The sequence below is a fragment of the Hyaena hyaena genome, unplaced genomic scaffold (assembly GCF_003009895.1).
Source record: "Hyaena hyaena isolate Hyena2069 unplaced genomic scaffold, ASM300989v1 scaffold_13, whole genome shotgun sequence".
Classification (NCBI taxonomy): domain Eukaryota; kingdom Metazoa; phylum Chordata; class Mammalia; order Carnivora; family Hyaenidae; genus Hyaena; species Hyaena hyaena.
This window is the reverse complement of record NW_024080645.1, coordinates 4,069,786-4,090,041: the sequence shown is the minus strand read 5'-3', so window position 1 is coordinate 4,090,041 and position 20,256 is coordinate 4,069,786. Positions and strand designations below refer to the sequence as shown.

General features: G+C 51.5%; 1 protein-coding gene across 2 annotated transcripts in view; it reads right to left on the bottom strand.

Annotated features, from left to right (window-relative positions):
• Positions 1-4,375, bottom strand: part of TM6SF1 (transmembrane 6 superfamily member 1) — a 30,472-nt gene extending 26,097 nt beyond the window's left edge. Inside the window, exon 1 of one of the 2 annotated variants that reach the window (XM_039217060.1) lies at positions 4,216-4,375. In XM_039217060.1, coding sequence (XP_039072991.1) covers positions 4,216-4,307 — 92 coding nt within the window. In that variant the 5' untranslated portion in view covers positions 4,308-4,375. The remainder of the gene's footprint in view (positions 1-4,215) is intronic. The other variant, XM_039217051.1, reaches the window with a different exon arrangement.
• Between the last annotated feature and the right edge of the window lie 15,881 nt (positions 4,376-20,256).

Below are 20,256 nucleotides of genomic sequence, written 5' to 3'. Positions count from 1 at the left end.
CTGTGTACCAGGCACTGTGCGTGCATGGAGGAGGTCCCTGGCTACACGGAGGGTCCCATCTCAATGGGCTCTAAGCTCTCTCACCCACGAGGTCGCCTCTAGTCCTAAAGAGAGGCGGTCTCTCTCACCTCCAGCACCAACCAGGCTTGCAGCTATAGACAAGTCGCCGGGCCCTTTCCGGTAGCCTGCTACACCAGCACCCCCTCAACAGCCCTTGGGAGCTCCCACAGGCACGACTCCTCAGCGGCAATCCGTCCACACCACCACAGCCCGACAGGAGAACTGCTCAGTAACCTTCACCGTTTGCCCCTGGGACTTCTGGAAAGTACCTTTCTCAGTCACATGCTCCACAACCCAACAAGCCCTACTGAGAGCTGAGGGACCAGCTCATGGTGAAGTTCACTCCACACACCTGCAGCTGGAACAGGCATTCTGCCCCCATGTAAGAGAGGTCAGTAGGGAAGTGAGAAGGGATCCATCCAACCTGCAGGTAGACGGGCCCCAAGGAGACTGGTCGCAGGCGCAGGAAAGCTGTATCCCCGGCACCTGGCCCCAGGCCCCACACAGAGTCAGGGAATGAATGGACTCTGGGCATCAGCGGCACCCAGATTTCTAAATGCCAACCTTCACCTACAGAATCAGAGTACTTTGGGGTGGGGCATGGGAATATGACACAGAAAGTCTGCCTGGAGACTTCTGCTGGGGTATACACAAATTGATAGACAGATGAGAGAAGGAACGAGGGGGAGAGTAAACCAGGAAGGAGAAATGGATGGTAGATAGTGAATGAATGGACAGGATGGATGGTAGATGGATGGATAGATGGATGACTTATGGTGGATGGTGGATGGATGGATGAATGGATAATGGATGGATAGATGGATGAATAGATACATGAATGGATGATGGACAGTGGGTGGTGGATGAATGGATGGATGAATGGCAGATGATGGATGATGGATGGCTGGATACATGAATAGATGACAGATGATGGAAAGGGGATGGTGAATGAATGGATGATGGATGGGTGGACAGTGCTTGGTGAATGAATGGGTGGTGGATGGTAAATGAATGGATGAAGGAATGGATGATGATGGATGGTGGATGAATAGATGCATGAATGACAGATGGTGGATGTTGGATGGATGGATCCATGAACAGATAGTGGATGATAGATAGTGGATGGTGAATGAGTGGCTGACGGACAGATGGATGGATGGTGAATGGATGGATGGTGAATGGATGGATGGTGAATGGATGATAAATGGTAGATAAATGGTAGATGGTGGGTGGTGAATGAATGGTTGGATGGATGGATGGATGGTTAGATGGATGGATCACTGATAGTAGATGGGTGCATGGATGGCACAATTCTATGATAAGAATGAGGAGGACTGTGTCAATGTGCAGACAACACACTGAAATAGGAAGTTCCTAGTGGTGCACGTGAGTGGCTGCTCCAGGCTCCCCCTGTAGGGTCAGGAGCAAGATACTGAGCTGAAGCATCCCACGAAGAGGGAAGAGGTTAGATGTGTCCTATAAGGTGACAGGCATTTTAATCACAGCCTGAGTCAGGTGGTGGCCAGGAAATAACCCCCATTCCTGCTCCTTCCAAGGACCTGTGCTTACAGCCGGCCTGCTCACGCGGCTGGCGCTCTCCTAGAGCACGTGAGGGCAGTGAGAACCGGTCCACGTGTCCCCTCACACTCGCCACCCGGGGGAGGAGAAAGCATGAAGAGAAACTGGGGCACAGATCCTGTGTGCCTCTCAGTCACAGCCCAGGGCAGAGCCCAGCAGGGACCTGGAGGGAGAGGGAGAAGGGGTAGGTGCTGAGACTCACCCCGGGGTGAAAAGTCACTACTCTTGGGTCTTGGAATGGGGGGCATTACCAGGTGTCACGAAGGGACACCTACTCAAAGGGGACACGTACGGGTGAGTATGAGCAGAGAGAGAAAGTGTGTGTGCACGTGTATCTGTATGAGAGAGAGAGAGAGAGATGCCAACTCTTCCCTGACTGTCACCTTAACCTGACTTACTTTTTCTGTTTTTCAGGCTTTCGTCAAAGGTTTGGTGGGAAGGAAGCTTCAACTAATCCAACTAATTCACACCTAACTGAACAGCTGCTGTGCACGGGCCTCGTGCTGGGCGACACGGTACTCAGGTGAGCTATGTCTGGTCTGGGAAGGGGAGCTCTGGCCACAAGAAAGTAACTGTCGTGGGAAAAGTGCGATCCAAGGGGGCCTGGTGGAGGGAAGGATCACATCTACTGGGAGGAGGATCTGGAAAAGGAAGAGGAGGCAGTTGGCATTTTACCCCAGGCCATGGAGTCCTGGTGCAGCTTGAAAAGTCAGGTGAGGGAGGAAGGCCTCCAGTCAGAGGGAACGGCGAGCAAGGGCCGGGAGGCAGGAAGTTAAGGAGCGTCCAGAGGCTGGGGCCGGGGAGCTGCAGGGAACTGCAAGGAGGAAACAGATGTTAACCCAGCCCTGGGGCCACTGTGGAAGGGGACCGTGGGGGTGGGGGTGGGGGTGGGGGGTGGCGTGGAGAAAGAAGAGGGAAGAGCCAGAGGCCGCTGGAATTTTAACCTGCAGGGGAAAGGGAAGAATGACCAGAACCAATTATTCAAAACTCTGCAGGGCTTTGCAACGTGCTCAGTAACACCCAGCAATGCATAACCCGTGTGTGCTCCGCTCGGTAGATGCCATCGCCACCCTGCCAGTGGCGGAGGCCAAAATCTCAGAGTCATCCTCACTCAGATCCTCTCCAGGACATGCAGTCTTTCAGTAAGCCGCCCTGCCTCCCTCCAGAATCCCCCCCCATCCAGCCACGACCCTCCCCTCGCACTGCTCCCTGCTCTCCTTCCTGGAGGGCTCTGTCCCCACATCCTCTGGTGGCCACCTCCTGCACCTCAAGTCTCCTCCTCCAGGAAGCCTTCCCTGACCACCAGCCCTCTTCCCAGGCACTCCTGTTGCCCCATTTTACTTACTGCTGTCTGTCTCAACACTCAGTGCCCCACCTTTCCTGGCTTGTCTATAGCTGTACCCCCAGTTCCTGGAAGAGTGTCCCACACAGCATATGTACTCAGTGAATGTTTGTGCATAATGCCGTTGCAGGAACGCAGGGTCCCCCGTTCACTGTAGTCACAGACACGTGACATCTGCTGCCCAGGGCTGCTGCTTCCAGCAGCTGCACCCCAAGATTGGGTCAGACCAAGGGCAGTCGCTGCCAGTGCCCAGGGAGCGCTCAGTATGGATGGGCGATCCTGTCGGCAAGTGGTGGCCCCAGGAGAGAGACAGACAGAGACAGAGAGACAGAAAGGGAGAAGGAAGTCACTGTCCTGTGGGCAGACCCTTATCCGCAGCCTGAAGGTCTGCAGGGGGTTTGCAGCTACGGACTGATGCAATTTCCTCAGCACCAACTGCTGTGGGAAACACACAGGTTAACTTCCCGTCCCCACAGACAGGGGACATCAGCAGGCACAGAGGCCTGGCTCCCGTCCCACCGCCAGCCAGGCCCTCAGCTGCCTGCTGCAGGGCTGCTCAGTCCCGGGCCCCTCCACACCGACCACGGCCGGCTCTGGACCAAACCCAGGTGCGGCCTCAGTCGGCCCCACCCATCTCCTTGGCCTTGAACTGCCCTGCCTCTCTCGCCCCTGTGCTGTCTGTCCTGCAAGCCGCCACTTCCCGAAACAGGTCTCTTTGGATCCCGACAATAGGCCATTTGACAGACCAGAAAACTGAGGCCAGGCCACCCGGGCAGTGCCAACGCCACGCCTAGAACCCAGGTCTTCGCTGGTCCTGGGCCATTTCTGCTAGTCATTCACAACAGTTTCTAAAATTAATAACAAATGAGAAGTGTGTGTGTGCCCATACATGGAAACGCTCGCCGCACCGGCCGGGGAGACACGGCCGCGCTGGAGCCTGTCGGTGTCCGCACCCCCGGGACCCCTGCCCCTCGACTCCCCAAGGGCAGGGGCGTCGCCTCGTTGACCTCTGTCTCCCTGGTGGCCGCACCGCGCGGGCGCCCGGCACTTGGCTCCCGAGCCCCGCGCCGCAGGTCCAGGACACCCGCCCGAGCCGCACCGACACCCCTCCGCCCGGGCCGCGCGCCGCGAGCCCCGGAGGCCGACCCCGGACCCCTCGGAAAAGTTGCCGCTCGGCCGCGCCCCCCCTCTCCCCCCCCCCGGCGCCGACCCCCGCCGCGCGCGCGCCCACTCACTCGTGCTGGGCCGCCAGGTGGTTGAAGACGTAGGTGACCGGGATGGCCGAGAGGGACAGCACGAAGACCCCGGTGGCCGCGGAGGCACTCATCGCCGCCGCCGCGCCGCTCGCCCTTCAGCGCATCCCGCGCGGCGCCCCGCCCCAGCTTCCGGCGGCGCCCGCGCCCCCGGTCCGTGCCCTTCGGGGCGTCCCGCGCCGCGCCCTCAGCAGCGCCCCCTCGGCGCACCGCCCGCAGCCGCCCCGGAGCGCAGCGCCGCGGTGCAGTCCCGGGGTGGGGGCGGGGGGCGCTCGCCCGGGGCGCGGGGCTCAGCCGCCAGCGGGGGGGCGGGGGGGCGGGACAGGTGTCCCCGGAGGAGGGGGCGCGCTCGGCGGGAAGGCGGCGGCCTGCGGTGGCGGAGGGGCTGGGCACGGCGGGGGCGCTGGTAGTAGACGGCGCGGAGCGGCTCCGGGCGGGCGGGCCGAGGGGCGGGCCGGCGGAGGGTGGAGCCAGGCCCGGGGGTGTCAGAGGGCGAAGGGCCGGCGAGATCGTCCACGTGGGGAGCCCTGGGGCCAGGGGCCGGAGGGACGGGCCGGCTGATCCCGAAAGCTGGCCGACAGCGGGCAGAGTCCGAATATCCGTTTCAAACCCTGGCTGCCCACTCAGCTTGCTGTTGACCTTGGCCAAGTTACTCCACTCTTGTGTCTTTTCCCTCCCCTGGCAAATGGGCATAACCCGGGCGGTGTGGTTGTGGCATTAGCTGGGCCAGCGGGCACCAGGCGCTTTCCCTGCCCTGCTCAGGACACTGCCGGCTCTGCAATTCCCGTTTTGGGGGTTTGAACCCGACACAGGGCCAAGTGCTATGATTTAAGACACCAGGCCGCCGTTCGTTCTGTGGCCGGTAGCCTCCTGGAGGCCAGGTCCCCCCGGACAGCCTGCGCTGGGCCCGCAGGGGGTGCAGGGACTGGAAGGCTGCGGCTCTGCCCTCAGGCCCTGTCAGGTGCGCCCTGGTTACAGAGAAGAAGGGGGCCAAGCATTGCCCTGGCTGCCTGACCATGTTGGTGACCAGGTCTCAGCCCCCGCGGGTCGGAGCCGGGAGCAGTGTACTGTCCCAGAAAGGGAAGGAAAGTGAGTTTCAGGCAGCAGCTCCAGCACCCCAGGGAGGTGGCGTGTTCTTAGTGCAGGACAGCACCACACCGGCCAGCCTGTGATGTCACTGGCTCGCGTTAGACACAAGGAAGAAGAGCCCCAGAGAGCCTGTCCCCTACCTGCTCTGGGCCACTCAACTTTTCCCAAGCCGGCTCTCCTCATGCCCTGTCCCTGTGCTTCCTGGAGGCTTCTCCAACTCCGAGGACATCATAAGAACACCCTGGCCCAAATTGTGACATGCCCAAAGTTTTCCCGAGAGATGTCCTCACCTGTGACCTGGGTGTCGCTCCCCTTAAACTCTGTCTGCCTCCTGGGACACCTGGGTGGCTCAGTCGGTTGAGTGTCTGACTTCGACTCAGGTCACGATCTCACGGTTTGTGAGTTCCAGCCCCGCGTCGGGCTCTGTGCTGACGCTCGGAGCCTGGAGCTGCTTCGGATTCTGTGTCTCCCCCTCTCTCTGTTCCTCCGTCACTTGCTCTCTCTCCCTCTCTCTCTCTCCCTCTCAAAAATAAATAAACATTTAGAAACATAAACTGCCTTCCTCTGGACAACAGACGCCTTGTCTCAGCCCCCTTCCATCCTGCCAGCCACCCCCTGAGGCCAGTCCCGCCCCTCGATCACTGCCCAAACCTGGCTGGGACGGTTCTGCCTTCTCTGTCATATCCTGAACCCCTCTGGCTGCCCTGGATCCTTCCCCTCAACCAAGGCACATACACAACTATGTCCCAATGTACAAATGTGCTCCCTGGGCCAGGGGCTCCTCTCCTTTGCCACTTTCTCTCTCTCCTTTTTCATCTACCGCTTATGTGGTTTTTTTTAATGTCTACTCACTTTTGAGAGAGAGTGGGGGAGGGGCAGAGAGACCGAGACACAATCTGAAGAAGGCTCCTGGCTGTCAGCACAGAGCCCAACATGGGGCTCGAACTCCCAGCTGCAAGATCATGACCTGACCTAAAGTCAGTTGCTTAACGGACTGAGCCACACAGGCGTGCCTCCGTCCTTGGTTTTAATGCCTTTGTCTGTGCTGAGAGATCCCGGATTACCATCCCTGGCACTGACTTCTCCCCTCAATGCTGCCACAGAGGCCTCCCACCGGCACCTCACACTCAACACGGCCAGAATGGAGTTCCTCATCTGCCACAAATCCACGCCAGCTGTCTCTCATCTGGGGGCGGAACCACTCACCTGGTCATCCAAGCCGGACACCTGGGAGCCCACCTGAGCTCTGGCCAATCCCAGATTCCTCTGCTTACAGCAAATACCTGTCAAGTCTACCTGCTCCTCCCTATCTGCACCCCTACTGTCTGTTCTGGTCTGTTCCATCTCCCATGCCCCCCACCCCCTCGTCTCTCTGCCTCTGACCCCACCAGCTCGAGAAGACCTCACCTGGCCACCCTCCTGCTCTCCCTTACCCTCTCGGTCAAGCTTTGCTTTCTTCACAGCACTCGTACTATCCAGAATTATCCTGCTTACGTGTCTGCTCTCTGTTCTGTGTCCCTCTCTCCCTTACGATGCGAGCTCCTTAAACATAAATCAGGAAATTATCTGTTCTGTTTATAATTCTATTCCCATCACTCAGATTAACAGAGGAGGTACTCAAGAAATCTTTGCTCAGGGAATGAACGCTCTGATCATCGGTGTCTGATAGAAATGTAATGTGAACCACGTGTGTCATCTGAGTTTTTTTAGGTGAACTTTACTAAGCACGGGGCTCGGGTTTATGGCCCCAAGATTAAGAGTGGCTTCCTCTACCAACTGACCCAGCCTGGGGCCCCTGTAATCTTAAATTGTCTAGTAGTCACATTACACACGTAAAAAGAGGGGCACCTGGTGGCTCAGTTGGTTGAGCATCTAACTCTTGATTTGGCTCAGGTCATGATCTCGCGGTTCGTGGGTTCGAGCCCCGCGTCCGGCTCTGTGCTGACAGCTAGCTCAGAGCCTGAAGCCTGTTTCAGATTCTGTATCTCCCTCTCTCTCTGACCCTCCCCTGCTCACGCTGTGTCTGTCTGTCTCTCTCTCTCCTAGAAATAAATAAAAAATATTTAAAAAAAAAAGTAAAAAGACATAGGTGAAATTCATTTTAATGACATATTTTATCTAAGTTAATGTGCCCAAAGATTATTGTTTCAACAAGTCATCGATGTCACAGATATTGAGATAGTTGACTTTGTTTTTATACTTTGAAATGTTATGTATGTTTCACTTACATTGTGCTCCGTTTCAGACGAGTCACCTTGCAAGCACTCAACAGCCGCGGGTGGCAAGTGGCATCTGTATTGGACATACCCTCCTGTCGTACCGACTTGGGCTCTCTGCTAGCTACTGTTAAGAATGGATGTGGTGGTCAAATCACTAATAAGCTTGTTCAAATGTCCTGAGAGACTCTACCACAGTTCTAGCATTGTTCTAAGAAGTGGCCACACAAAGATGAATTACGAATCCATCTTGCCCGAGAAGACCAGAGCCTGGTGTGAGAGACAGGTAAACAGTTACCATGTGAGACGTAAAAGCTCTATGTCCAGATTGCTGCGGGAAGCAGCATTTCTGTCTTAGGAGTCAAGAAAAGCTTCGGGGAGGAGGTGAGGCTTTAGACCGACTTGAAGAACAAGGAGAAGCTGGCCAAGCAGACAGGGCAGAGGTAGGGCTTCCCAGGCCATGAGGACCGTGCCGTGCAAGGCAGAGATGTGGGCGAGCATCTTGGCGAACTGCAAGTCGTTGGCTCTGTTTGAAAATGCTGAGATATCATGCACGAGGCGGGGAGTGAAGACAGACAAGTGACCAGGGCCTTGATCTCAGAAGACCTCAAGTGCAGGGAGCATTTAGGATTTATGAGTAGGAGGGGCGCCTGGGTGGCTCAGTCCATTAAGCATCCAACTTCAGCTCAGGTCATGACTCACATGGGTTCGGGCCCCACGTCGGGCTCTGTACTGACAGCTCAGAGCCTGGAGCCTGTTTCAGGTTCTGTGTCTCCCTCTCTCTCTGCCCCTCCCCGGCTTGCACTCTGTCTTTGTCTCTCTGTCTCTCTCAAAAATAAACATTAAAAATTTTTTAAAAAGATTTATGAGTGGGAAAAAAAATAGTATCTTTTTTTAAATAATGCTTTTATTTATTTTTGAGGGAGAGAGAGACAGAGCACAAGCCAGAAAGGGCAGGGAGAGAGGGAGACACAGAATCCAAAGCAGGCTCCAGGCTCTGAGCTGTCAGCACAGAGCTCGACGTGGGGCTCGAACTCACAAACTGAGATCATGACCTGAGCTGAAATCAGATGCTTAATCGACTGAACCACGCAGGCGCCCCAAGAGTAGCATCTTTAAAGCCCCCCCCCCCCGCCGCCTTTAAAGTTGGTGTGGACCGTGTTGGTGTGGACCATGGTTTAGAAGGAGGCGAGACAGGAGGCAGGAAGGCTAATTAGGAAGGTATGACAATTGTCCCAGCAAGAGATGGCAAGGACCAGAACCAAAGCAATGCGAGGGAAGAAAGGGGGCAGGTGAGAAAGATCTGGATAGGAATTTTAAGGGGAGAACGTTGGGAGGCAGGGGCTGAGCACGGGTTTGTTTTGGACACGGTGGGTTGCCAGTCCCGGGGGGGTTCCCAGGAGGAGCTGTCCCATGGGCAACTGGGGATACTGGTCTACGGCAGCAGGAGAGGCAGAAGTGCAGATACAGATTTGGGAGACAAGAGCCTACAGGTGTGGCTGAACAGCAAGGAAATGAATCCGCCATCCCACGAGGAGGGTAGAGTGGAAGAGAGCAGTAACAGACGCCAGGGGTTGGGGAGCACTGCCACCAGGTGGGCAGCCCGAGGGCATTGGGGCACAATGGCGGAAGCATTCAGCATCCCAACCCTGAGAGCTCTTCCCTCAGAGTCTGTAAAAGACCCACGGGCCACAGCAAGGCTTTGGGTCCTTTGATACCATATTGGAGATGAGGATTTTGTTGACAACTACTTCTCTAGTGTTCTGTTTGAACAGGTTTCCCCAGAAATACGATCTCATTCCACACTACAGGACTCTGTAGACTCCAGAGTGCCGTTGACCCTTGAACAAGGCAGGGGTTAGGAGTGCCAACCCCCCCTCACCCCCCACCTCCTCTCACCCCCCCTCCCCGTGCAGTCAAAAATCTGCATGTAGAGGCGCCTGGGTGGTTCAGTTGGTTAAGCATCTGACTCTTGGTTTCAGCTCAGGCCATGACTGTGCTATCTCTGTCTCTCAAAAATAAATAAACTTTAAAAAAAACTGCATGTAACTTTTTAGTCTCTAGAAACAATACTAATAACCTACTGTTGACTAGAAGACTTACCAATATAAAAATGGTTGATTAACGCATATTTTGTATGTTATATATATTATACGATAAAGCTTACAATAAACTAAGAGAAATGAAAACATTAAGAAAATCATAGGGAAGAGAAAATACAATTCCAAACTGGACTGTGTTTATCAAAAAAGGAATCCATGAGTAAGATGGAAACCCATGTCATTCAAGACTCAGGTGCCTTTGCATGGACATTATCTCTCTTTACAGCAGCTCTCTGAGGAACATAGAGCCCTTTATGGATGGGGAAACTGAGGCTCCAATTGGCAAGATGACTGGCCCAAAGTCTAAAGAGAGGGTGAACCTGAATTCAGATTTTCTGACTTGCAGTCACTATCCCCGTGCTGCCACAGCTGACCAAGCACCACGTTGGGCACCTTAGAAATGGCGGATGGGCACGCTGCCAGCAGCTGAGTCCGGAGTTCTACTCCGTGCCGATCAGTAAGTATTGAATTCCCATCTTGAAAGAGGGTTGGACATGACTTAAAAGGTATTCATCCAGTAAAGTTGTTTGGTTTTTTATTTTGCTGGTGGTGGCGGTGGCGGTGGCGGTGATGGTGGTAGTGGTGAGTGTGTGTGTGTGTGTGTGTGTATTTTAGGAGCATCCATCTTGGAAGCCATGAAGACTAAACTGCAGCTGTGAAATTGGACCCCAAGCTTCCAGCCACCAAAAATAGACCCATGGAGGTAAGCCCACTGACCGTTCTCTGATGAGAAAGACACAGGTTTTTGTCACATCGATTCAAAACCATTAACTAATGAGGAATTAAATTGAAGCCCCCTCACCTTGCCTGTGGCTGCCATGGAGGGGAAGTGAAAGCGGAAGCCGAGGAACTTGGGCTCGCAGGAACTGAGAAAGCCTGGGCGGGCAGAGGTGGGGGCGCCCAGAGCGACACTCTGCTACAAGAGTAGCATAGAACTCAGCCCGCAGGGCACTCTGGCCCCCACCTCAGCCTTTTTCCCTGTTCACATGCTTCCGCTTTCCCCCGTCTAAATCCTTCTGATCAAAGTTGTGTTTGTGTTGTTATGCAAGGCTGCATACTCGAGATGAATGTGCAAGGGGTAATCAAACAGACTGATCTGTGGGGTGAATAGGGACAGGACAAATGGCCAGACAGTGACCAAGGTAAGGCTGGTGTGCCTCGGTAGGTAGATCACTAGGATCCTGTCCAGAGAAGGAACCAGAGAGCGATGAGTCCACTCAGACAAACACTAAATTACTCTAAACACTCAGTTACATTAAACACTACATTTCTCTTCGGCAACCATGAATGCCCTGACAAGGGCTGCATTTAGTAACACCAGTATTTTGGGGTGACGATTGCTGTCTGTCCAGCGCCTAACACAGTGCCAGGCATGGAGAAGATGCCCAATAAACGTTAACTGAAGATAAAAAAGGGAAGAGGAAGAAGGAAAGTGGGGCTTAAAGAAAAAAAAGATGAAGAGACAAAGGGACAGGGTAGGGTGGAAATCTGTAGGAAAATGATAAGAAAATAAAATGAAAAGAGAGATAAAGTTAGGCTATCAAATGTCAGTCAAAAAGCCTAGTGCAGTTGCCAGCAGAGATCTGTACCGTTGCCCTGGGTTCCCTAGCAACCAAAGCGAGGAAGGAAACATAACACCACAACATTCACAGCATCCATAGATAAAAACAGATCGGTTGTTCAAAAGAACGGCCCAGTGGCTCCTCTTAAAGGGACCGCTGTGTCACAAAATATGCCCTTAGCGACATTCCTACAATAAATATAGACTCAGATTCCGCACAGTTGCCTCTCAGCTCACGCTCAGTGCAGGTGATCGGCGTGCCGCCAGACCCGCTCAGCACGCTCGAGTAGCCAGCAGGATTTCACACAGATAAGCAACTGTCTGAGGCCTTGGCTTGGCTCAGTGATAAATTCTACAATACTGGGGGGCAGGCGGGGAAAGCACCTTCCTGACGGGCACACCATGACCCCCAGGCCAAGCCCAGGGCAGGGGGCAGAGGTGATCAGGACGCCCTCCTCCAGAGAGAAGGAGCATCGCTTCACAGCCCTTCCCCACGGGGCACGCCAGGAGGGGTCGTGTCACCCCACCCCATCCCCCACCACCACCTCCCCCCCGAGATCCGTCTGCCAGCCCTGACCCGAAGGTGTCGGGCATAGCCTTCAGGCAATGCTCTGTGAGTAGTAGTTCGCATAATAATATTTCAATCCGATGAGGCAATACGGAGTTTGAAATTATAGGGGCTGGAAAGAAAGAAGAAATATTCTCTGTTGATAAGTAAGGACAGAACATGATGGTTTGCTGGGCACACAAATGGAGGTCAGCTTGACATTCTTGCATGAAAGGGCCAAGCCCTGGGACGGGGACTCAGTCCAAACCCAAGGCTGCACAGGATTCACACGGCTCCTGAGGGACACCATACAGACCTCACCCTTGCGTCAACGGACGCAAGGACTTTGAGGGGTTTCCGTAAGAGTGACTTTCCGACTTTCCCTCTAGATACCTTTTCTTCTTCAATGGGTTTCTTTTTTTAAATGTTTTTAAATGTTTATTATTTATTTTTGAGATAGAGAGACAGAGCACAGCCGAGGAGAGGCAGAGAGAGGGAGACACAGAGTCTGATGCAGCTCCAGGCTCCTAGCTGTCAGCACAGAGCCTGATGCGGGGCTCGAACCCATGAACTGTGAGATCATGACCTGAGCTGAAGTCGGAAGCTTAACCGACTGAGCCACCCAGGTAATGGGCCGAATAATACTTTGGACACAGCTAAAGGCCAAGCATTCAGTCTAGAATCATAGAATCTTAAAGAATGTAGACCAAGGGCGGGGGAGGGGAAGAGGCAGAAAATATAAGATTGTGGAGAAGGACCCAAGAGGTCCGGCATCTGTCTAATTAGGCAACACTAGAGCGAGTGGAGAGAGAAAATAACCAGAGAAGTAACAACAGTATTTTCTTTTCTTTTTTTTTTTTTTTTTAATTTTTTTTTTAATGTTTTATTTATTTGTAGGAGAGAGAGAGACAGCGTGAGCAGGGGAGGGTCAGAGAGAGAGGGAGTCACAGACTGAAACAGGCTCCAGGCTCTGAGCTGGCAGTCAGCACAGAGCCCGACTCGGGGCTCGAACCCACGAACCGCGAGATCATGACCTTAGCGAAAGTCGGACGCTTAACCGACTAAGCCACCCAGGCGCCCCACAACAGTATTTTCTTAAGTCAAGAAACACATGACTATTCCAGGCCCATTGGACAAAATTAAAGAAAATAAGCTAAGCTCTCCCAACCTCCCTTACCCTCATCTACTTGCTCCCTTTTCCCAGAGTACTTTCCACCTGCTACCATACTATGCAATACCTATTCATTACACATTTTATTTTTAAGTTTATTGATTTATTTTGAGAGAGAACAAGAGGGAGCAAGGGAGAGAGAGAGAGAGAGTGCATGTGTGCACAGGGAAGGCGTAGACAGAGGGAGAGAGGGAATCCCAAGCAGGCTCCACGCCATCGGTGCAGAGCCCAACATGGGGCTCAAACTCATGAACGACAGGATCAGGACCTGAACTCAAGAGTCTGACCCTCAACCTACTGAGCCACCCAGGCAGCCCCCATTATGCATATTAGTTAGGACCTACCTCTCCCTGCTAATTTTTTTTTTCATTTTTTTAAATGTTTTATTTATTTTTGAGAGAGAGACAGCGTGAGCAGGGGAGGGTCAGAGAGAAAGGGAAACACAGAAACCGAAGCAGGCTCCAGGCTCCAGGCTCGGGACTCAAACTCCTGAACTGTGAGATCATGACCTGAGCTGAAGTCAGACGCTTAACCGACTGAGCCACCCAGGTACCCCTGAATTAAATGTTTTTAATGTTTATTCATTTTGTGAAACACACACACACACACACACACACACACAGAGTTGAGGAGAGGCAGAGAGGGAGACACAGAATCTGAAGCCGGTTCCAGGCTCTGAGCTGTCAGCAGAGAGCCTGATTCAGCCTCAAATTCACAAACCGTGAGATCATGACCTGAGCTGAAGTCGGACGCTCAACTGATTGAGCCACCCAGGGGCCCCTAAGCTTCACATTTTAGAACCAGCCCTGAACACTGGAGAGCTAGCTGAATGCCTATCCATCAAATTTGAAACTCATCCATTCCAGGGGCCCCTGGGTGGCTCAACTGGTTAAGCGTCGGGCTTCGACTCAGGTCAGGATCTCACATTTTTGTGACTTCGAGCCCCACCTCAGTCTCTCTGCTGGCTCCCTCTCTCTCTGCCCCTCTCCCACTCATGCTCTCTCTCTCTCTCTCTCTTTCTCAAAAATAAGCATTCAAGGGGCGCCTGGGTAGCTTAGTTGGTTGGGCATCCGACTTTCTCTTAGGTCATGATCTCGCGGTTCGTGGGTTTGAGCCCCACATCGGGCTCTGTGCTGACTGCCAGCTCGGAGCCTGGAGCCTGTTTCAGAGTCTGTGACTCCCTCTCTCTCTGACCCTCCCCTGCTCATGCTGTCTCTCTCTCTCTCTCCTAGAAATAAATAAAAATATTTTTTAAAAAATAAGCATTAAAAAAACCCTCATCCATTCGATACACACTTATTGACTGAATACAGTGTGCTACACTGTGGTTATAAACTGAAAAGTGAGTAAGTTACCAACCCATTCAGCACCTACAGGCAACTCAGCCGTCTAAGCACATCATCCCAAAGTTGTACCTGAGTAGGACAGAAATAATACACGTCAAGGTGCCCAGGGGAGGGAGTGATTAATTTAGCCCGGGAGGCAGGCAAGTCAGAGGAAGTGCTCCCTGAAGGACCAAGGCAGAGGGGGCGTCTCAGAAAGAGGTTCCCTAGAACATTCGGGACGGAACAGAGATGAAAACACCATTGCACAAGGTAGGGGCTACCAGCCACCGCTGGGGGCAGAGGAGCTAGCGAGGATTTCAAGCTGGAGACGGACATGCTCAGTTTGGCTGTTGTAGAAGCTTACCCTGATAGGTGTGCAGAGATGGGGGTGTAGGGATGAGACCGGGGGCAGGGGGAGGAGAGGAGTGATAATCGAAGCCAAAAAATAAAGGCGTCTTGAACCAAGGCAGAGACGGTGACGAGTAGAAGAAGCTAATTAGGAATCAAATCCCCAGGGCTTGTGGCTACCTGGCTGTGAGGGGCAAGCACCAGAGAAGAATTTAGGAACAGCAACGGGGCACCCGGGTGGCTCAGTCGGGTAAACATCCGACTCGGTTTCAGTTCATGATTTCATGGTTCATGGAATTGAGCCCCACATCAGGCTGTGTGCTGACAGTACGGAGCCTGCTTGGGATTCCCTTTCTCTTCCTCTCTCTCCGACTCTCGCTCTCTCTCTGCCCCTCCTCTGCTCTCTCACATGCTCTCTCTAAGTAAATAAATAAGCTTAGTAAAAAAAAGGAATGGCAGCTTGCTGAGAAGAAGGAAATGAAGAGGGAGCCAGGAGGCTGAGATATATTGAAACCTATTGTGGTTTTTCTCTAAGGCTAAGTCGGTCCTCCTCCCTCGTGCTGATTGCTGCCCAAATAAAATCAAGTTTTATAAACTAGGAAAGAAAGAAGAAGAAAATGTGGTCGGGTTATAGTTGTAAGAAATATTAGATCTATTTTTTTTAACACTTTTACTTATGTTTGAGAGATAGAGACAGAGTGCAAGTGGGGGAGGGGCAGAGAGAGAGGGAGACACAGAATCCGAAGCAGCTCCAGGCTCCCAGCTGTCAGCACAGAGCCTGAGTCGGGGCTTGGAACTCATGAACCAGGAGATTATGACGTGAGCCGAAGCCAAGAGTCAGACGCTTAACCGATTGAGCCACCCGGGCGCCCCTTGTTTTCTAATCCACATCCTCAGCACAGTGGCTTTTCAGCCTCAAGCTGGTCAACACACAGCCCTTTCTTGGCTCTTATTTATTTATTTATTTATTTATTTAAGTTTTTTCATTTATTTTCAGAGGGGAGGGGCACCACAAGGGGAGGGGCAGAGAGAGAGATTCCCAAGCAGGCTCTGCACTGTCAGCACTTAGCCCGAAGCGGGGCTTGAACTCATGAACTGCAAGATCAGGTCCTGAAATCAAGAGCTGGACATTCAACGGACTGAGCCACCCAGGCGCCCCCTGGCTTTTAGTGTTCACAGGGCTCCAAAGTCCTCCCCCGGCCCAGCTCCCAGGCTTCCTGCGGCTCGTTGGCCAAACCTGCCAAGGCTCCCTTCGGACTGGTCGTTACCAGGGCAACGGCAGGACTTCATCCTCCGCGGCCTGGGGACCAGTCTCCTTCCTTCTTGTCCTTCTTCCAAGGAGCTGGTTTAGTCGGCAGCCCTTACAGGTTTTGCTGCCCAAATAAAATCAGCTCTTACTAGAAAGACGAGATAAGAGGTAGGTCCTGGCCTTAAGTCGAGTTTCCTGCCTTCCAGACCCTGGAGGAGGGGGAAGAAAAAGACAAAAAGAAATGACCCAGGTCAGCTCCCTCCTAAATCCCTCTTACTGGCGTTTACCATGAGACAGGAAACAAAAAGGCTTTATCTATGGGAGGCACTTGCCAGGGTCTAACGGGTCTGTTTAAGTTCCTTCTGGAAGACACGCCTAGACTGCAGCGCTCCTCCGGGGCCTAGCCTCCAGGAAAACACGAGCATCAGCTGTGTAATTGCCGAGTATAAAATGAGGCTGTTTCCTGCCCCCCCCCCCCTTGTAGAAGTGGCGCCCTGTGTGCGTGCGGTACTCAGATGCTCTGGCGTTCGTTCTGGGCCAGGGTGCGCCCTCATGTGATGAGGAAGGATCTGGACACCCCAGACTTCAGGCCTCAAGTCTCAAAGCCTCGTGCATCTTTTGAATTACGGGAAGAGGCCGATATTGGATAAGATCTCTGATTTCTTGTGAGTCTGATGGAAGAATCTCGAATTTGGGGTTATCTGAGGTAGGTACACTGCTATGTTATTATCCTTATTTGACAGACGAAGAAGTGGCAGATTGGCGCTGCTAAAACGCTGCCCACTCTCAGTTAATTAGTCATGAGCAGACCAGGACAGGGACCAGGGCTCGGGGACTTTCTGCCAGAGCAGGCTGCTGATTGGCTGGTGGGGCCGTTCCCCGAGACAGGAGTGATCCCAGGCTTCCCTCATCTCTGAACACAGTTTTACGACTCATGGAACACAATTCTGTTGCATTCTGATATCAACTGATCTATTGAGACCAAAGGCTAAAGTTCAATAGCCAGACATTCTTTCCACTTGATTGCCAGGATTTCAGCTGATTTTTTTTTTCTTATCCAGGTAGCAGCAATTTATTGTATAAGGTCTTGAAGGAGTTTCCAGGGAAGATGTTGTCAGTTCAGTTCGATGTGCTTGGGGGACTCCAAGGAGGAGATTTCTAGTAGGCGTTTGGATATCCGAAACAGATGTTATGCTAAGAAGAACGATCAGGGGCACCTGGGTGGGTCAGTCAGTTAAGCGTCCAACTTCAGCTTAAGTCATGATCTCATGTTCTTGAGTTCGAGCCCCATGTTGGGCTCTGTGTTGACAGCTCAGAGCCTGGAACCTGCCTCAGATTTGGAGTCTCCCTCTCTCTCCTCCTCCCTGCTTGCATTCTGTCTCTCTGTCTCTCTCTCTCAAAAATAAACATTAAAAATTATTTTTTTAAAAAAAAGGAATTATCCGGGATGAAGACAGAGGTGGAGGAATCACCAGCATGGCAATTGCCAGAAATCATGGGAACGGATGAGGCCATGCAGAGGCTGTGTTCGGAGGGGAGAGAAAGAAGGGAGCACCAAGAATGATGCCCTGAGTGGTATCAGTGCTCATGGCTGGGGACACATGAGGAGCTCATCAAGATGTATGAAAAAAAGAATCGCGCAAATGCATCACAAAACCCAGGCAAACGGGGTGGTCACCTGTCACGTCCAACAAGGTCAAATGAAATGACAGGAAGGACTCACCGGACTTGGCAGTGAGGAGATGACCAGTCAACGGCCTTAAGGCGCTCAGTGGATCACTGGCCAAAGCCACATGATCGTTGCTTAGGGAGTGGTGGGAGATAAAGAAGTGAAGATTCTGTGATAGGAAGGGGATAAAGAGGGACACTGCCCGGGTGGCCCAGGGCTGAGGACATTTGCTTTCCTGTTGGGGGGCCTATCTCTGTATTTGGGGGAACCAGGAAGCAGAGCCAGTAGAAATGGAGACGTTCAGTCACCAGGAAAAAGAGAGAGTACAGCAAGGTAGTAAGGGAATGGACTGGAGAGCAAAGGGGGAAGTGAGCCTTGGAAAGGAGGGCAGCTTCGGGGGCTGGTGGGAGAAGAGGCAGACCTACTCATAACGGGCTTCCTCTCATCGCTGGGACGGGTGTAGACACGGCAAAGGTAAAGGAAGTGTGTTCACATAATCAGCCTGCTCTATATTTACCTCCTTGAAACCAGAGAGGCAGTGTGTTGTAGCGATGTGGACTCTGAAACCCAGCCTGCTGTTTTGAATTTCATCTCTGGGCCTCACATGCTTTTTTGTGGGAGGTCAGATTTAGATCTCCGTGGCCGTGCCGACGGCAATCGCACCGTCTCCGTGGCTTCTCTCAAAGGCTCAGAACAAGTGGAGCAGATAATTCCAGCTCCTGAATGTCCTGGGAGCCCTAATACTATTTTTATCAACACGACAATGGCTTTGGTAATGGGGTGTCAACTGGACTAATTTTGGCTATGTAGCTTACTCTTGATTGTATCAAAATAGTATGGGAAGCAGCCGATCAGGAGGGTATGAGGACAGTCAAAACAGATCGAAAAGGGAAAGAAGTCACAACTGTGACAAAATTTGAAAGCTGTTTAGCCTCCACGGTAATTACAGGAATGTAAATACAATTTGAAAAAAGAGGTACCTACCATCTATTAAATAATCAAACGCAAAAGTCAAATTGTCAAATTCATGTCGGGGAGACTTTCGGTAAATAGTAATACAGAAGTTACCAGAGAATATTTCAGTTGGTTCATTTATTTGAATAATTGCGAACATTTACTGAGCACGGACTCCGCATCAGGCCCTGCTCTAATCTACGCTTAACTCTCTGAGGTAGATTGTGTCCCTGTTGTCATCTCCATTTTCCAAATGAGGAAACTGGGGCACAGAATGGTTAAACACATTGTCCAAGGTCGTGCAGCAAGGAAGTGACTGAGCTGTGATTCAAACCAGGCAGATGCATTTCAAAGCCCTTGTTCTTCGTGACTACTCTAGACCAGCAGGATCCCTCTATGGTCTTAAAGATTATTGAGCCTTTCCTGATAAACACTCAAGAAACACAAATCTAATATACTCAATAATAAAAGACTAAATACACTACCCCTGAGGTCAGGAACAAGACAACGAAGCCTACATTCACCACTTCTAGTCGACAACACTGGACAGAAGTCCTAGCCAGAACAATAATGCAAGAAGGAAAAATAAAGGCAGCCAAATTGGAAAGGAGGAAGTAAAATTATCTTTGTTAATAATAACATCATCTATAGAATATCCCAAAGAAGACACACATACACACAACTGTTAGAGCTAGTTAACGAATTCAGACACAAGATCAACACTCAGAAATCAGTTGTATTTCTATATACTAGTGATGAGCAATATTGAAATAAAATTTAAAAAAATTCCAGTTGTAATAGCATCAGAAAGAATGAAATACTTAGAAATAAATTTAGCTATGTTGGTATATGACTTGTGCACTGGAAACTACAAAACATTACTGAAAGAAGATAAAGACCTAAATGCATAGAAAGGCATTCAGCGTTCATGGATTATAAGACTTAATACTGTTAAGATGGCAATACTACCCATTGTAACCCACAGATTCGATGCAGTCTCTTGGAAAATCCCAATGATATTTTTTGCAAAAATGGACAAGATGATGGTAAAAATTTATAAGGAATTGCAAGGGACTCTGAATAGCCAAAATAATTGAAAAGGAAAAACAAAGCTAGAGGACTCACATTTCCCAATTTCAAGGCTTACTACAAAGCTACAGGAATCAAGACACTGTGGTACTGGGATAAGGGCAGGTATATTGATCATTGGAATGGTATTAAGAGTCTCGAAACAAGTCCAGAAATCTCTGGTCAATTGATTTTCAACAAAAGTGCCAAGAGCAGTCAACGGAGAAAAGAATCGTTTCCTTAACAAATGATGCTGGGACAACTGGATATCCACATGCAAAAGAATAAAGTTAGACTCCACTTCATACAATATACAAAGAAATAACTCTGGGGGGCCTGGGTGGGCTCAGTCGTTTAAGCGTCCGACTTCAGCTCAGGTCATGATCTCAAGGTTCATGGGTCCAAGCCCCACATGGGGCTCTGCTCTGACAACTCAGAGCCTGGAGCCTGCTTCAGATTCTGTCTCCCTCTCTGTCTCTGTCTTCCCCTCTGTGCTCGATCTCTCTCAAAAGTAAATAAACATTAAAAAAAAAAAACCCACCTCCAAATGGATTATAGACCTAAATGTGAAAGCTAAACCCACAAAACTCTTAGAAGAAAACATAGAGGTAAATCTTCCTAAGTTTGGATTTGGCACGATATAGAAATGGCACCAAAAAACACCAGTGACAAAAGAAAAACCAAACAAATGGACTTAGTCAAAATGAAAACCTTTTGTGCACCA